General features: G+C 41.0%; 1 protein-coding gene across 3 annotated transcripts in view; it reads right to left on the bottom strand.

The window, feature by feature from the left end:
• The window catches only part of Neb (nebulin), a 199,123-nt gene that overhangs the window by 96,899 nt on the left and 83,671 nt on the right, over positions 1-18,553 (bottom strand). For all 3 annotated transcript variants that reach the window (XM_051167175.1, XM_051167177.1, XM_051167176.1), the window contains exons 59-69: positions 17,928-18,239; positions 17,438-17,641; positions 16,896-17,000; positions 13,906-14,013; positions 11,616-11,927; positions 8,809-9,012; positions 8,356-8,460; positions 6,178-6,285; positions 4,805-5,116; positions 4,139-4,342; positions 3,937-4,041 (exon numbers count right to left, since the gene is read on the bottom strand). In XM_051167175.1, the coding sequence (XP_051023132.1) occupies positions 3,937-4,041; positions 4,139-4,342; positions 4,805-5,116; positions 6,178-6,285; positions 8,356-8,460; positions 8,809-9,012; positions 11,616-11,927; positions 13,906-14,013; positions 16,896-17,000; positions 17,438-17,641; positions 17,928-18,239 (2,079 nt within the window). The remainder of the gene's footprint in view (positions 1-3,936; positions 4,042-4,138; positions 4,343-4,804; positions 5,117-6,177; positions 6,286-8,355; positions 8,461-8,808; positions 9,013-11,615; positions 11,928-13,905; positions 14,014-16,895; positions 17,001-17,437; positions 17,642-17,927; positions 18,240-18,553) is intronic.

The following is an 18,553-nucleotide window of genomic DNA, read 5'->3' as shown; positions in this document are numbered from 1 at the left end:
TGTATGCAGAATCAAAAGAAGAGCACCCTTGGATCTGGAACTATGCAATCAAAAACACAATAAAGGATTTTCCCCAAGCTACTAAGTTAAATGGAAATTTCGCATTCAGTAAATTGTAGCATGATATCTTCTTGCACAAATCCTTATAGACTTTAGACACTAAGTCAGCAGCAGTTCTCAGTGGCATTTAAATCAGTCAACAGCACTTACTCCTTCCATAAAACAGCCAAGAAGTATGTTATAACTCCATATCTGAAATAGGAACAAGTTTGTCTGACAGCCAGCATCACTGTATAACTGTACATCATATGACCATTGTATAATATATGACAAAGTGCTATGAGCATGTGCTCCTAACCAAAACCAAGCTGCAATAAGACGGGGTAACTGCTTCTAATAGTTAGATAATATTTAGTTGTTCATTAGCAATTGGTCTCAAATGCTGAAAATTTGTAGCAGATACAGGGATCGAAGATACCAAAGACTTATGAGTCAAAATAATTTCTTTTTTTTTTTTTTGACTGAAAAAACACCATTACTATTGTTCTCATGACAGACAACTTCTTAAAATTTTCTTTGTTCACGAAAATGTTGACTACTTTCGTGTCCTTCTGAAACAGCGTAGACTTTACAATCATTGCTAACACTGGCCACTGGCAAACCAAAACCAGCACACTGTCTGATTTCACGACAGCATCTCACTGTGTAGCCCGGCTGGACTGGAACTTACAATCCTGCGACTCCGTGTTCCTTGATGCTGAGATAAGTTGTATGTATGTGCACTCTGCTTGGCAAAGTATTTACTTGAATAAACAAATTTTAATTGTAAAGAATAAAACATTACTAGATCTCTTAATGAGATGTGTTACTTAGAGAAGCTAACTATATCTTGAATGAAAAGGAGTCTGACGGGCACTAACAAATTAAATGGTCTGCCTCCAGAGCTTTGTTTCAGTACCCTCAGATGCACAGTGCCATGCTAGTGACACAGGTGTGCATTTTGCTTTAAAAAATAAGATTTTTATGTAATCATATTTGGGCAAATATTTTAGTGGATGTTTTGATACATTAGGATGGTATTTGCCTCTTTTGAAAACCCATGGAAAAGCTTCAAGACAAAGTCCCAACTTTTGCCATGTTTGCAGTTCTCTCCTGCGCTATTTTTGTATTTATGTATATATATATATTTATATTTGCTGGATATATTTCACTGTCAATAAAGACCACTTTACTGATAAAGATTGAATCAAATGAACTGTTCTACAGCTTTTAGAAAATATTTTAAAGTACTCAACCAATTAAGAAAAGATTAGACACCACAAACTTCCCTTGTAATTTTTTAAACAAGGGATTTATGTCATTTTTACACAGGTGTCTGTATATGTATCTGTGTGAGTAGATGCCAAGTGTGTATGGGTGCTAGAGGAGGGGAGAAGGACGTGTTACAGCCACCGGAGCTGGAGTTACAGGCAGCTGTAGACTAACCTACATGGGGTTCTGGGTCCTGTGGAAGAGCAGAAAGTCCTCTTTACTGCTTAGGCATCTCTTCAGCCCCAGGATATTCATAACTAGGGAATCACACACTCCATATATTACACCTTCCCATTCCAGAATAAATGCTTACTGCCCTCATAAATACATAAATAAACGCCCCCATGATACAACTTGGAAAACTGTCCTAGAACCATCTCATCGGCGACCTCAAGTCAGATGCCTTTAATTTTCCCCAACATTTGAAAGAGGCATGGTATTTTAAGGCAGATGATGTTTTGCACTATCTCCAAGGCATGTGTTTTTAAGCTTCATTTGGGGAGGTCACATATGCAATGGAACTAGAATACATACACGAGAGTAAAAGCTGAGATGTGTTTGCTGTGTTTACACTCATGGAGGGAACTGTGTGATGAAGGCGTTTGGTGATGGCTCTCAAAGTTAGTCGGGGGGGGGCATTCTGAAACCTCATCTTCAAAGAATAGGGGTTGGAGAATTAACCTTGACATTTTAAAGAAAGTAAATCAAATTGGAAATTTTAGAATTAACAAACAAACAAACAAACAAACAAAAAGTCCCAATAGTATTTTTACTAGTCTAACGGGAAAATCTGTTTCATTTCTCCTCAGGTGAGCAGGGGCCTCACCACAGCAGCCTGGGACAGCTCCATCTGCCTTAGGCTCATGAGCCCAGGTCCAGCAGAAAAGCCTGCACTAATGAGACTGAGCCGGGGTCAGTCAGGGATTTGAGGTGGGCCTGCTCTGTGATGCTGGAGGAAGGAAAACCACATCGACTTCATCAATCTGTCTTTGTGACATGATATAAGAAGCATGCCCTTTCTTCATGTCTCTGTTCACTGCAAATAGATGTGATTAATACAGATAAAATACTTAACTTGAGCTGGTGTGCTGGTGCAGGCCTTTAATCCCAGCACTTGGAGAGGCAGAAGCAGGTGGATTTCTGTGAGTTCGAGGCCAGCCTGGTCTACAGAGTGAGTCCAGGACACCAGGGCCACACAGAGAAATCTTGTCTCAGAAAAAAAAGCATAAAATATCACTATGAATAATAGAAAAAATGTGGTCCTTTAAAAAAAATGAAAAATGTAATACATTGAAAAAATGTAAAAAATTAGTATACTTGAACCAATCAGATAAATTCTTCACTTGGACAAGAACAATCAATGCAGCAGTGATTCTGCACTGCAAAGATTATTATTATTTTAAGTTCTAATGTATTTAATAAACTTCAGAGACAAGAGAAATTTGTTTTATTGCCTTTAGGCAATTTTGAAAAAGATGAATTAAAAAACTCTCTTTTGGAACTTGTTAATAATCTTTGCTTCTTCCAACATATTAAATATCATGGTAACTTGAAGTTAAAAGAAAAAAATTAAAAATTGTTAATCAGGGGCTAGAGAGATGGCTCAGAGGTTAAGAACACTGGCTACGCTCCCAGAGGTCCTGAGTTCAATTTCCAGCAACCACATGGTGGCTCATAATCTTCTATAATGTGATCTGATGCCCTCTTCTGGCCTGACGGTGTACATGCAGGCAGAGTATTGTCTACATAATAAATAAATAAATCTAAAAAAATCCAGACAGAAAAGCATAAAAAATTGTTAATCAGCTATTTGACATCAGTTCCCATTTTACCCATGTTATAGATTTTACCTCATTTTGTCATCACAAAAAAGTTTCTACACAGACATTTTTATGGATGAGGTAACTGGAGAAAACAAATATTCAGAATAAACTTCAAAACAGCTTCTAATTTGATGGACAATTTCTCTTTCTCTCTCTCTCTCTCTCTCTCTCTCTCTCTCTCTCTCTCTCTCTCTCTCTCTCTCTCTCTCTCTCTCTCTCTCTGTGTGTGTGTGTTTGTGTGTGTGTGTACATACAAATGTGTCTCTTGGTCCCCTCTCTCCCTCTCCCACATACATGAGTGTGTCCAGTGCACTTGGAGTCAGAGGACAATCCTGAGTGTCAGTATTCCGCTCTAGCCTGTTTGAGACAGGAGCTCGTGTGTGTTCCTGGCTAGCTGGCCTGGGAATTTTCAGGAATTCTCTTGTCTCTATCCCCATCTTTCATTAGCTCTGGAGTTAAGCTACTCACTAATTCATCTACCTTTACCTGGTTTCTTGGGCTTTAAACACAGGTCATTATGCTTGCCTGGCAAGTGCTTTTTGCATTGGTCCCATATTTCTATCTCCAGCAATAACTACTGTTAATTGAAATTAGTTTATTATTTGTTGACTGTGAGGGCAGATATTTCATGTTTGTCTTTCAAAGGTAAGAAGAGTATAAAAAACAAAACTAATTATGGTGGACTACATCATGACTGTGATGAATAAAAATCTGATGTTCCTGCATCAACAAAAAGCAACATGGAGACAGATGAAGGAAATAAGAAATGGTCAAAGGAAATCAAAGAGATGATTGGTCTTACCTCACTATAGTTTATTTTGTTTTGTCTGGCCAACATAATTTCAGGCGTATCAGGCATAATGTGGATTTGGGTCTTGTCTTTATCCCAGGCTTCTGTGTACAGGCGCTGTGAAAGATAAAACAGTAAAATCAGAAAAAAAAATGTTTTAAACAGATTTTACTTGGGAGTTCATAAGCAAATTAAAAAGCAGCCTAGACCTCACCTTGTTCATGTTGAGGGCATTGCTCTTGGCCAGAACCTGCTCCAGAGAGTCCGTCACGCTGGTGAACTTGAACTTGTCTGGAGGCTGGCGGTAGATGTTGTCACTCAGGATCTCGGCAGCTCTCTTGCACTTGACCACATCCAGGGACCCGATGGGGACCCAGCCAATGCCTCTCATCCACTGGAGATCAGCCTTGTACACATTCTGGGAAGAGGAGACGAAGACAGATGTCATCACTAAGAATCTCTGTGCCATTCGTTCTTATACTTGATTACATCCAGAGACCCGATATTTCCCAACCGTTTCCACTCAGCTAGGGTGGATTGTAAGTGTCCTACGAGAAGAGTATAACTGTTCTACAGTCTAGTGAGACCCAACACAAAAGCAAGTGCTACTGAACTCATTATGTCACTTGGTCTCAACATGAAGAATAATGATTGGAAACTTTCAGCTTTGTGTATATCTTTCAAAATATGAAGGCTAAATTGTTATTTCATCTTATGGAATAATTGCTATCCTTAAAAAAAAAATAAGTAAAGAGTGTTTAACAAAATGAGGAATAGAAATAAGATACATCAGCTCTCCAAGGGCTTGGCCTGATCTTAAACATAAATATTATTATGAATTACTACTATAAGTGGGACCCCCATAGATCTTAGCACTCACATCGCTCTGGAGGTCATAGGCCTGCCGGGCATGGATGACATCATTCTGGTCAGGCAGGCATGTCCACTGGTGTAGGTAGTTCCTGTAGTCTGTGTCACTGACCAAGGTCTGGCACTTCTTGGCCAGCACCACCCCCAGCATGTCCACTGGACTGCTGAACTTGGTCTTCCATTTCTCAAAGTCCTTCTTGTACTCTCTGTCACTCTGGATCTTGGCCACATGTATGGACCACATCATCTTGGGGTCATCCTTGATGTTCCGGGCTCCGATGTGGTGGCCCAGCTGCTTCCGGTAGCCATCTTTGTATTTGTACTGAAACAAAAATGACCATATTTTTAAAAAATTTAGTGGAATGGGTTAAGAGTTTCTTTAGTTTAAAATCTCATAATTTTTCAATTGCAAGTGCTTGCTGAGAAATAAAGTTATCTGGATATTTCCCTATCTCTATCCTAGACTGTAGTTTAAATGTACAGCAACACTCTAGTGGGAATGCCAGCCAAGCTAAATTATCTTATATCTTGCTTGCATCAAGTCTCTGGACATAAAGGCAGTAACATTTTTCGAAAGCTGACTCAGAACCATATAGTATCGTCTCTTCATCTTTGGCCAGTAAAACACTAAGCAGAAATCATACTTCTGATTTCAAGAATAGTGTTCTTTTGTTGGTAGATTCTATTTCTTTTCCTATGACCCCCCTCACTGAAGTCTGGCTCTGATGATTTTCACAGAGTCTCTTGAAATGGGCAGGACTAGACCTCCATGTTGCATGTCCTGTGCTTAAGGTGGCTGAAGTGAGGCTTCCACAAGTGAGAAAATGACATGTACATGAGAAGTGATGCAACAGCATCACTGAAATTTTAATCTAAAAAATTAATATAGCCTACATTCTACCAAAGGACCTTTTCCTTTTTTTCAGAAATAGAAGGAATATTCACATTTATTTTGTTCATATTTGTCTTTCTATTTTCATTAGATAATTTTAATCTCATGAGATAGTTTTCAAAGAAAGAGTTGGCAATAATACAGAGCAAGTTTGAAAAAAAAAAAAAGTAGAGTTCCCTGTCCCCTAGGTCTTTATCTGTTGGACAGTGAATACAATCAAATTATCTTCTAGTATTTTCTATGCCTATGAAGGCTACATGATGAAATATAAAAAAGAATTTTCCATAATTACAGATATGAGCTATTATAGATTTTAAACCAATGGCACCTGGATATTAACCTTTTGGAGTTAAAATAAGCTTTTAATGTAATTTTTTGTGATTTATAATAAGTCAATAGATGTGTTCTAACAGACTGTATCTTGTCACTGTGTCCCTGAGTCAGCCTCCCCTACCCATCCAGGCACATAGTATCTGTGTGTCACTACTCACGTCACTGGCGATATCTCTGGAGGCCTTGGCTGCCACGATGGGGATGGCATTGATACGCAGGTCATAGCCTTTCTTCTTTGCTTCTTCATTGGCGAGTTTATACAGGCTCTACCAAAAGAGAAAAGAGCTGATAGCGACCACATGGAGAGGAACAAGCAACTTCTACCATGTGGTTTTTAAAGGATAGAACTGGACACAAGCTACAGTCCTGGTTATAGGAAAAAGCAAATGAAATCTAGTCTGTTCTTCAAGAAGTATTTAGCTGTCTGTGGTGGTAGATGTCTTTAATCTCAACACTTGGGAAGCTGAGAGACAGGTGGATCTCTGAGTTTGCATGGGCTATAGAGCAAGTTCCAGGACAGCCAAGGCAATACAGAAAAACCCTGCCTGGAAAAACCAAAAAAAAAAAAAACAAAAAACAACAACAAAAAAAACAAACCAAACCAAACAACAACAAAAAACACCACCACCACCAAAAACCCAAACAAAAATCTATTTAGTGTCAGAAATGTATGAGATGTATCAATAAGTATTAGAATTGATATAATAATTTATTAGATGCTTTATCATTATAGATTTATATATTACTTGTAGATTAATGATAAAACTATTGTTATATGTTTATATAACTTAGTAATGTCAACTGCTAAAATATAATTCATACATGCTGCTAAGTTAAAAAAGAAATGGGAGAGCAGTATGTCCAGTATTAGTCATTTTACTTATGTGACATATTCTTTTACTCCTTTCCTCACTACTTCGCTTTTATTATAACAGGGAATATCTTACAGTGTTTAAAAAATAAATAAAAATTAAGCCATAACTTACAACATAGTGGACTATACTGTCGACTTTAAGATTAGAGTTTGGTTATATATTAGTAAAACGAATCTATAAGATTACACTTTCCTGTGAATAAACCAGCCCCTGGCATCGTTCATGGAGTACATGTCTGTAAAAGAGCCTCTGTTCCTTCACCTCTGACCTTTCTATGCCTCATTTTTCTCTATGTCCTGATTACAGCGATTTGTCTGGCTGTTGGGGATGGGTCTGTGGCAAGCACAGCTCAGCTGTCTCCTAGTAGCCAGCCTGGTGCCCTCTCAGGTGGTCACCATCTCTGAAGCTAAGTGGGGGCAGACTACTGACTCTGGTGCAGCCTGGACCTGGCCTATTCTCTCTCTCATTTCTCTCTCAAACATACACTGTGTCACTTAGTTTAACTTTAGCAGTTTTTTTAAAAGTGGTATTATGACTATAACTTCTCCTCTTTTGTTTCATTTTTCAATTTTAATTCAAGACCAGTGTGGGAAAAAGTGTGCATTAGAAAAGACTCCGTATTTTTGCATCAATGTTCATGATAGTAACTGGTCTGAAACTCTCTTTCAGGACATCATGATGAGCACATCTGGGCCCAGGGGGTCTGCTCAAACTACTGCACCAACCAAGGACAATACATGTGGTAAGCATTGAACTCCTATTCAGATCTAGCCAATGGACAGGACATTCTCCACAGCTGTGTGGAGAGTGGGGACTGACTCTGACATGAACTCTGATGCCCCATATTTGACCACTTCCCCTTGAAAGGGAGGCCTGGTGGCACTCAGATAAGCAGGCTACCAAGATGAGACTTATAGGCTGTGACCATATGGTGGGGGAGGAGGTCCCCTTCTGTCACAGACCTAGGGGAGGGGAATAGGGTGAAAGAGAGAGGGAGCAGGGAACGGGAGGATACGAGTGAGGGGATAACAATTAAGATGTAATCTGAATAAATCAATTAAATAATAATAAAAAAAAATTCAAAGGAAAAAAAAAAAAAAAAAAAAAAGGACAAGACTCCGTGCTAGGACTCTTGAAACTCAGCCAGTTAAAATATAGCACATTAGTTGAACTTGAATTCCAGGTAAATGAATATTATTTACTGGTGTAAATAATGAGCCAGTGTTTTATCTGGCAGATTGACCCCCCACCCCAGAAATGCCGGAAAAATACTCGTTGCTCTATTGAGTCACTCTAGGAGTCACTTCAACCTGTAAGGAACAGCGTGAGTTCCTTGTGCTCGCAGAACCCCATGAAACAGAACTGGACGGGCCAGCGTTCACACGGAGGGCCCCGTTTCCAAGTACCTTCATCTCCCACCAGCCCACAGGAGAATCCCACATGGCTTTAGAAGCCCCCTACCTCGCTGTAGTTGATTCTGTTCTGCCTGGCCAGCACAATTTCGGGTGTATCGGGCATCACATGGATTTGAGTCTTGTCTTTGTCCCAGGCCTCTGTGTATAATCGCTATTAAAAATAAGGTAAGACATTGAAAGAAAACAATCTAAGATAGGCACTTTAAAAAGCCAAATTAATGCATGATTATTGTTGATGTAATTAGGAAAAATAAGCTAGGTTTGAATAAAAGGCATTAGAGTAGAGGTCTGGGTCTTACTGCTTGTTACCAAGACTAAAACTGGAAACGACGAGACTTAATTAGATTTCAAGAACAGCTGAAAAGTTAGATGTGACCCTGTGCCATTTGGGAACTTTGAATCCACTAGTTGTATTCAATACGACTTCAAGCGTATTGTCGAATTGAATACGAATTCAAGCGTAAAGGTGTGTAGGAGGTCTGAGGGTGGCTGGCCTCACCTTGTTCATGTTGAGGGCATTGCTCTTGGCCAGAACCTGCTCCAGAGAGTCCGTCACGCTGGTGAACTTGAACTTGTCTGGAGGCTGGCGGTAGATGTTGTCACTCAGGATCTCGGCAGCTCTCTTGCACTTGACCACATCCAGGGACCCGATGGGGACCCAGCCAATGCCTCTCATCCACTGGAGATCAGCCTTGTACACATTCTGGGAAGAGAAGGCAGAAGGTCTTCAAAGAGGGCAACGAGTAGAACAAAGATAATTCATGGTAAAGATGCAAATGGTGTTGACAGGAAAGTGAGATCCCACTGTTTGCATCGAAAGCAAGCTGAATGTATTAGGTAGGCTACAAGAACAACTGTGCTTAAAAATGACCCAGAAATGGTTTTGTTGGAAGAACCCTGCTTGCTGATTGAGGTTGCAGTCCTCCCGGTCTGGATAGCCATTCCGAGCTTGGTTAGGCCTAAGACCTCCTTTCCCCAGCAGGGCCTCAGCTCTCTACCTGACTCCATCTGGAGAATGTCTTTGACATAGAAGCCCCTGACCACATTTGATCTATGGCCCTTGACATAGCTCCCTGCTAGCTCTTCCCTCCCTGAACCTATAGGATAATTAGGTACTGTGTTCCCGTTCATATGATAGTAGCATGCTGCCAAATGCAAAACAAGCATCCTAAACGTGCCTGGTTCCAACCAATTATGATCGCCTATCCTGGAAGCCCCTCCCCTCACGGGGTATATAGCATTTGTCCTCTCTGATTCAAGGTGAACTATCTTGTAGTGGTCCCCGGAGTGTTTGATTTCCATCGTGCTTACATCTCTGCATCTTTGTCTTCTGCTTCTCTTGCCTCGGTGGGCTGGTGGCCAGCAGTGCCCCGGGGAAGAGGAGAACCCATGGTTTCCCATTCACAATAAAAATATGCCAAATACTTAAACCGTTAGGGAAGGAATGATCCCAACTAATGTCTGTCTGTCATGTTATAAACAATGTACACAGGACAGAATGCCACCCCAGAGTGAGGAGAATCATACATGGCCTTATCCACACGAAACATTCTGCAGCTGCCAAAACTTTCATCTCTAAGAATACTGACAACATGTAAAAATGTTATTAATCTATATTTTAACAAAAACTGACCTTTGAAGCAATGTGGGTCGGAAAACTATATATGCAAGTTTTCGCGGGGGGGGGGTGGTTGGATTGAATTAGATTGTTGCCTTTGGTGTACTTTTTCTTATATTTCCAATTATTTAAAAAAAAAAAAAAAAGCCAGATGGTGGTGGTGTATGCCTTTAATCTTAGCACTCGGGAGGCAGAGATAGCGGATCTCTGTAAATTCAAGGCCAGTCAGGTCTACAGAGTAAGTTCCAGGACAACAAAGGTTACACAGAGAAACCCTGTCTTGAACCCCTTACCCAAAAACCCCAAACACAAAACAAAAACAAAAACAAAAAACCTGAATGATTTACAGTGACAAGGGACATATAATAATAAGGAGCCCTTGATGTCCCCAGAATGTGGACAGCTACCATACTGCCCAAGACTGGGAACAATAAATGCACATGGCACTGGGCTGTGGCCTCAGTCATTTGCCCACCAAGTTCTCAGGTTAGGAGTCTCAGGCTAGTTTCCAGAGACAACCATCTTGCCATATGTCTCTCAGGTTTTTTTTTTTTTTCCAGCCATTTTTTTCCTATTAAAGATTTTTAATGCCCCATAAGTATTCAAAAACTCCTTCCCAACAGTGATACTGGACCCCTGGCCAGCTAGCTGGGAGATTTCCAGCAGCCTCGGGAGCTGCATGGGAATGATAAATGGGAGTTTCACAGACAAAGCCTGCAGCACCGCCCTGCGTGGACTGCTTATCATGCTGAAAGAGCCGCAGCAAGGCTGGCCTGCCCAGGACTCGCTGTACCTGCAGTGGATGCTTCTGCGGCACTCAGATCAACCGTGGTGGGAGGAAGGCAGTCCATTACAGGTGCCTAGCAACCAATGGCCAGCAGTGTATCAGCGTTGCTACTGCATGCGGCCACCCCTTGTTACTTCCCTTCTTCACGCCACAAAGTTCAGAGCAGACAGCTCCGAGGAACAGCTATGAACGGGTTATTCCTGTGGATGTAGCTCATTCTCCAGAGCTCTCTAATGCTTTGAAACGGCCTCAAGTGTTTATAAAGCACCCAGTGTTGAGAATGCGCTCCTCGCACCCAGATCTGAGACAGGCATCTGCTGCCAATCGATGATGCTCAGTTTAGTCATTAGCATCTGAAGCCTCACACAAATGGAGCAAATGTCAGAGAAACTGTCCAACAGCTTGCAAACACAGCAGCTGCATCATTGTCCAAGAGTAGCGTGAGTATGCATTATCATTAGCAGGCTAATGACTAGAACCACCGAGGATCCAGTAGCAAATTCTACAGTACGTGTGTGTGTGTGTGTGTGTGTGTGTGTGTGTGTGTGTAAGGTACTGGGGATTAGATCCAGGCTTTACACACACTAAACAAGCCCTCTACCACCAAGTCACATCTCCAGTCTTCCAGAGTAATTTTTTCCAAATAAAAATCTGCTTTTTCAAAAACAGTTAACTTCTTAAAGAATATAAGAAAAACATTTTCCTTTTGTAGACCCTTGATTCACACATCATTTAATTATAGTTTTGTCTTTATAAAATCCACTCTAGTAATGAACCAGCACTTCCTTATAAAGATGTCATTTACCAACCAACAAATCGTAGCTTGAATAGGCCCATGGGTGTGTATAAAGGCTAGCCTTTTCATTTAGCTTGGAGGCTCTTTTACAGATAGCATACTCACATCGCTCTGGAGGTCATAGGCCTGCCGGGCATGGATGACGTCATTCTGGTCAGGCAGGCATGTCCACTGGTGTAGGTAGTTCCTGTAGTCCGTGTCACTGACCAAGGTCTGGCACTTCTTGGCCAGCACCACCCCCAGCATGTCCACTGGGCTGCTGTACTTGGTCTTCCACTTCTCAAAGTCCTTCTTGTACTCCCTGTCACTCTGGATCTTGGCCACGTGCATGGACCACATCATCTTGGGGTCATCTTCGATGTTCCGGGCTCCGATGTGGTGGCCCAGCTGCTTCCGGTAGCCAATTTTGTATTTGTACTGAAATGAAAATTCATAAATCAGGCTTCTATTGTAAACACTTTGATGTCAAAAATTTGTATAAAATCATGTCACTTTCAGTATGGTTTAACTGAGTCTTGTTGATGAGCACCAACTCCAGGCAGCATCCTTTACCCCTAAAGCCTGTTGATGTGGTGAGGTAGGTAGATTTCATACAACATGTTACATAAGACACACTCCTGAAGGCAGGGAGCACACACACTGGGGAGGGTCACTCAGTGGAGTCAGAATGAGGCCACTTGAACAGGAGGAACCTGAAGAATTGGATCTTACACATTAAAATATGGCAGGAGGGGAACATACTTGGGAGCACTGTGTGTTTATCAAGCCTAAAGTGGCTTAAAGCGTGCAATAAAGGAGATATTCCATACCAGACTCACACACTCAGTGTTATTAACAAATTTCTATCATCAGCACAAAGACTGGTTATATTGGCAAAGTTGCTATAGCAACCCATGTGGTTAAGAGCGCTCTTAAGGCCATTGTGTTGCATTTTCACATGGGTCAACAGTGCTTTTTATTATTTTTATTATTACAAGTTCAATGTCTTCCATGTTAAAGAGGATTGAGTTAGAAAGTATAGAAGAATAAATGGGAAGAGTTATGGCATAGTTGGAAGGAATGAGTTTGTCTAGTTTAAACTTCCCCATTTATTAAGACTGATTTCAGGAAGGCTGTTTGAATAATTTATACAATGGAGATAAAGGTAGCATATGAAGCTAATGCATAGAAAACTCTTAGTATATTTCATAAAAAATTATTTATTTATTACTGTTGGCATAGATGAGGGAGCTGGGATATAACATATGCTAGAAGTGGTCCACTTCTAGTATAAGAAACAGTCTACCACCATATTTATTAACATTGGGCCTATTTATAGCAGCTATCCACTCCTCAAGAGTCTGGGAGGCATCCGGAAAGCAGGATGGTGTTATCCTGGGATAGGGCAGGGAAAGGGGTGCTATGCTGCATAGCCAGGAGCATCTGGTACTGGCAAATGCTTTCTCTTCATAATCTGACAAGGGTGAGTTATAACAGCAAGTGCTACACTCGTTTTTAAACACTACACATTAAAACACCTCATAAAGCTAGACCCAGATCCTCAACAGAATGTAGGCTTGTGAGTTTCGCTATAGGCCTACGGTCACTCTTATGTAAATGTCACCAAGCCTGCAGCCCTACTCTAGCATTCTCTCATGCTAGGAGTGTCTTTTCCCCCCTCTTTTTGGAAGTGATTTTTTTTTTTTCTGAGAATACAAATACCAAATTTCCCATTCCCTCTAAAACTGGATTTCTGAAAATTTTCATACAAAGGAGATAAATTTTTTTTTTTGAGAAATACATTGTGTCCTGGCTAGTTTTATGTCAGCTTGACACAAGCTAGAGTTATCTAAAAGGAAGGAACCTGAATTGAGAAAATGCCTCCATAAGACCTAGCTGTAGGGCATTTTCTTACTGATTGATGGGAGAAGGCCCATTGTAGGTGGGACCATGCCTGGGCTGGTGGCCCAGAGTTCTGTAAGACAGCAGGCTGAGCAAGCAAGCCAAGAAGAGCAAGCAAGCAAGCAGCCCCTCATTATGGCCTCTGCATCAGCTCCTGTCTCCAGGTACCTGCCCTGTTTGTATTCTTGTTCTGACATCCTTTGATGGTGAACAGTGATATGAAAGTGTAAGCTGAATAAACCTTTTTGTCCCCAACTTGTTTTTTGTTATGGTGTTTAGTCATAACAATAGAAACACTAACAAAGGCGCATTGGTACAACACTCTGGCTAGTTGAGTACTTGCTACATAGTGGAAGCTGGCCTCACACCCAAGGCAGCCTTCTTGCCTCAGTCTCCTAAGTGCTTTACAATCATATACCACCACACAGCCTATGGGAAGTACTTGGTAAAGCTTTAGCTATGTGAACGTGCCACACCACGCTGCTCACACATGGGAAGAGAGTTGATAGCTTACGTCACTGGCGATGTCTCTGGAGGCCTTGGCTGCCACGATAGGGATGGCGTCACTTCGTAAGTCATAGCCTTTTTTCTTTGCTTCTTCATTGGCAAGTTTATACAGACTCTAAATTTGGGCCAACCCCCCCCGAAAAAAAAAGAAAGAAATTGCTTAGATGTTGATGTTCATTTCTAAAAAACTCAAAAAGGACTTAAATAATTCCTAAAACTCTCCGTATAGTGCTTATCATGATGTGATTTCTGAGTTCCAGTCTCCATCTTTTGCAACAAAGGAAAAAAACTTACGAAGGTCATTACATTTGATTATTTTAAATTTTTACAACGAATTAAATAAACAAATATACATGTAAAATGTTTCCAGAGACACTAAGCTAATGCCTAAGGTGGAAGCACGTAGGTGAAGCGTTGTTGATGGACATTAATTCAATCTATCCGGCCTGACTTTGTGCCTGTGACTATGCTATGCACTTGGCAAGGATGAAGGTGAGGACTCCCCCATCCTCCGAGTTTCTGGGAGAAGTGATGAGAGCCAGGTAACTTAGGGGACCAACTGCTGAGAAGCCAAACCACAAGAGGCAATTTAAACACAGAGTTCAACCACAGAGATGGCAGCGTTCCAGGAAGCCAGCTATTTGCTGTGACCTAAGAATGAAGGAGGTTGCGGCAGAGGGCTGCCCTTGGGCTGTACCTTGAATGATTAACTAGGCTTCCATACACTAAGCTGGGAGAGAAGGGACTATACGAAGGAGTGGGATGAGCTACCAGGGAGGAATGCTGGACATGGACCAAAAAGATTCTGGAAGCCAAGAAAAGAATATGGCACTTAGGGCTAGGGCTACAACACCATGGTGCCAGCATGCGTGCGAGGGACCAAATTCAGTCCCCAGTATCTGTGGGGGTCGGGCAGGCTTTGTTCTATAGAAATCAAGAAAAATTTAGAGGGCGAATGATACGACATATTTTACACTGTGTTTCTCCTTCTTAAACTAAGATTAAAACAGAACAGAATTGAAGAAATTTGGTAGAGAAAATGCTGAGAAAGGAGACTAGGTGGGCTAGGGCCTCAGGCAAGGGAGTTCTTCCTGCCATGCTTGACCAGTGACATTGCCCTACTGTGTTATCTCTGCAAGTTTCCAGAAACACAGATTTAAAAGTTTCAGAATCATCATAGGACTTGATGTTTTTAGTCTGGTAGACAATTAAAAGTTAGTTACACAAGCACTACATCTACAGTCTGCCTTCCCCAAATAAAACGACTTTAGACCTGTAATTCTGTCTAAAGTCTCTAAGTTACGTTGTGTAGAAAGTTAGTATTCTATTGATCTGTCCTGTCAGAGAAATAATGTTTGACTTGCATGTGGCACAAAGCTCAGAGGAAAAGGTAATACACCTCTGTCAGAATCTTAGACTCACGAAGAACAGGCTTAACCTTGTAGCCTCAATCTAACAGAAAGAAATTACGTAAGGATGACTGTCAATCAATGAGCTAGATTTAAATTACAAATGCACACAAACCGCCTAGGAGAAATGTAACTTAACGTCAGCCCCTGTGAAAGGCCTCAGAGTCTAAGGGGGTTCAAGAACATGCACTAGCATTTACACAGCAGCCAATGTGCTCCAGCAGGGTGCAGAAATGCTGGCCACAGGTCTGAGAAATGAAACCCAGCAGTCCTGATCATAACTCAATAACTCACTCATAGTATTTTATTTAGTCGGAGGCACATTTGAGCAGCTGAAAGGATGTCTAGGGATGTGGGGATGCTAAGATTGCAAAAAGAACCTGTGGAGGGAGGCCAGCAGGAAAGGACACTGGTGGGTATCTCTGTGTCTTTGTACACACTGGTGTATACTGCCAGCTACAGAGGACTTTTGGGGATTTTCAGAGATAAATATAAGAGAAACACTTTTCAATGGAAATATCCAGAACAAATAGATTGATTTATGAAATAGGCTCCTTGTCACGGGGCATTCTTAAACAAAGGCGACACAATCCTGTGAGTGGGCCAGGTGAGGGGACTGACACCTATGTCTACCTGAAACACAGATTCTAAAGTGGGGACACATGATCTCATGTTCACCAGATACAAAGAAGAAAGAGGCTCATTCCTGTATAAACCTGGCAGTTTGATGGTTCGGAGATTTTTAGATCTTGGCTTCATTCCTATACTTTAGACATCATAAGAAACATAGAAACCATATTTATGAAGCTTTGCACTAGCACAAAGGGGAGACACATATATATTCTGTTTTTAATTTCTTTACTTCAAAAGTTAATAAACAATGTGACCCTGTAATACAATTCCTCAACCATAAAATTACTTTGTTGCTATTTCATAACTGTGATTGTGCTGCTGTTATGAATTGTAATATAAATATCTGATATGGAGATGGTTTTAGTCGACCCCTGTGAAAGGGATGTTCAACCTTCAAAGGGGCTGCAACCTTTGAGAACCAGTCTAGATAGTTAACTCAGTAGTTAACAGCATTGACTGCTCTTCCAAAGGACCCAGGTTCGATTCCTAAGCACCCATATGGCGGCTCACAACCACCAGTGACCATATGTAACGCCAGTTCAAGGGGATTCAACACCCTCTTCTGGCCTCTGTGGGCACCAGTCATGCATAGGGTGCACTGACACATATGCAGACAAAATATCATACATGTAAAGTGAAATGCTTTAAAAAAGGAGTTGAACAAAAATGTTGTACTTCTCCTTATGATTATTGCTGAAGCCATTAATTCTTGTAACTAGTGCAAAATTTACCCAAAAATGGTAAACTCATCTTAAAGTTTAGCATTTATGATAGTGATTGAGAAATGAAAATGTTGCTTTTCTCACAAACTGAAGAAAGGTTGTTCTATACAAAGCTGCCATTTATCATTATATTTCCATGGAATGATTGATTGACATGAAAAAAAAAAAAAAAAAAAACAAGCAAACCAAAAACGAAACAGTACAGATGCCTACGAACTGGCATCGACTCCCACCTCGCTGTAGTTCACTTTATTCATCCGAGCCAACATGATCTCTGGTGTGTCTGGCATTATGTGGATCTGCGTCTTGTCTTTGTCCCAGGCTTCTGTGTACAATCGCTATCAAAGGAGAGACACACTCATCAGGAAAATCACCAATGACTAGTCGATAGGAGCTTCAAGATCATAAAAAAATTACAAACTGAGGAGACAGGAATGTGGTATTTTACATAAACGTTATATTATATACTTGTCATAGTGGAATATATTCAGATTATATATTTTGATAATCTGAAAATGTACAAATTTTAAAAAGAGTATTTTTATACAATGGTTATTTTTCCACAAAATAGGCCATTTTATCAAAGCCAAGAAATAGTAACTGAAGCCAGTAGTAAAATGTGAATGCCACATTAGATAGGTAAATAGATTAGAGAAATAGGAAAGGATAAAAGATACATATAGATGTCTTATTGTGTAAAACCTCAGTCGTGTTCCTGTTTCGTGGATTCTGCCTCAGCAACCCCACATGGCTTCCCTGACCTCTGACTTCTCACCTTGTTCATAGTGATGGCATTATTCTTGGCTAATACTTGCTCCAGAGAATCAGTCACACTGGTAAACTTGAATTTGTCTGGGGGCTGACGGTAGATTTTGTCACTCAAGATCTCAGTGGCTCTTTTGCATTTTTCCACATCCAGGGAGCCAATGGGCACCCAGCCGATGCCTCTCATCCATTGGAGGTCTGCCTTGTACATATTCTGTTGGCACAAACAGTCAGTAAATATTTGTCTCCACATTGGGAGTGCATCTTTAGTGAGAGGACATAAAATCAGGTAAGAAGAATCTTAAAAGTACGAGTTAGTAGTAGCAGGTTCAGGTACCACTTCATTTTGTATGGATGCCAAGGATAAGTGTTCAAAAGGAGAGTAGGCGTGCTATCCTCTCACACACTTGCAGGCACAGGTGAGGCCTGGACTGCCTACTTAAACCACCTTCTGTGGAATAAACTCACTGTTTCCTATCTTTATGATCATCAGCACTCACATCGCTCTGGAGGTCATAGGCCTGCCGGGCATGGATGACGTCATTCTGGTCAGGCAGGCATGTCCACTGGTGTAGGTAGTTCCTGTAGTCTGCGTCACTGACCAAGGTCTGGCACTTCTTGGCCAGCACCACCCCCAGCATGTCCACTGGGCTGCTGTACTTGGTCTTCCACTTCTCAAAATCCTTCTTGTACTCCCTGTCACTCTGGATCTTGGCCACATGCATGGACCACATCATCTTGGGGTCATCCTTGATGTTCCGGGCTCCGATGTGGTGGCCCAGCTGCTTCCGGTAGCCTTCTTTGTACTTGAACTACAAGAAGAAAAAGACGGTTAGTAATCTGCTTTGACCTTTAGAAAAATACATCCACTAGGACAGAATTACCCTGTTCATTAAACGTAATGATTTCCTTTGAATATACAGTATATGTATTTTATACCATATAGCAAATAGGCAAAATATTAAAAAAAAAGGAAAACAAATAAATTATTTTACTACACAGAGCGCTTTGTGGTGTATGTGCACGAAAGAATATAATTAGAATATGACTCATAAGTTAATGGGTTTTGCCTGCTTTTTTGCAGGTATTATGTAAGCATTTTTCTATGTCATTAAAATTTCTTTAT

Source organism: Acomys russatus, chromosome 24 (genome assembly GCF_903995435.1).
Source record: "Acomys russatus chromosome 24, mAcoRus1.1, whole genome shotgun sequence".
NCBI classification, from domain to species: domain Eukaryota; kingdom Metazoa; phylum Chordata; class Mammalia; order Rodentia; family Muridae; genus Acomys; species Acomys russatus.
Note: the sequence above shows the minus strand (reverse complement) of the source record. Positions and strands in the feature narration are given on the sequence as shown.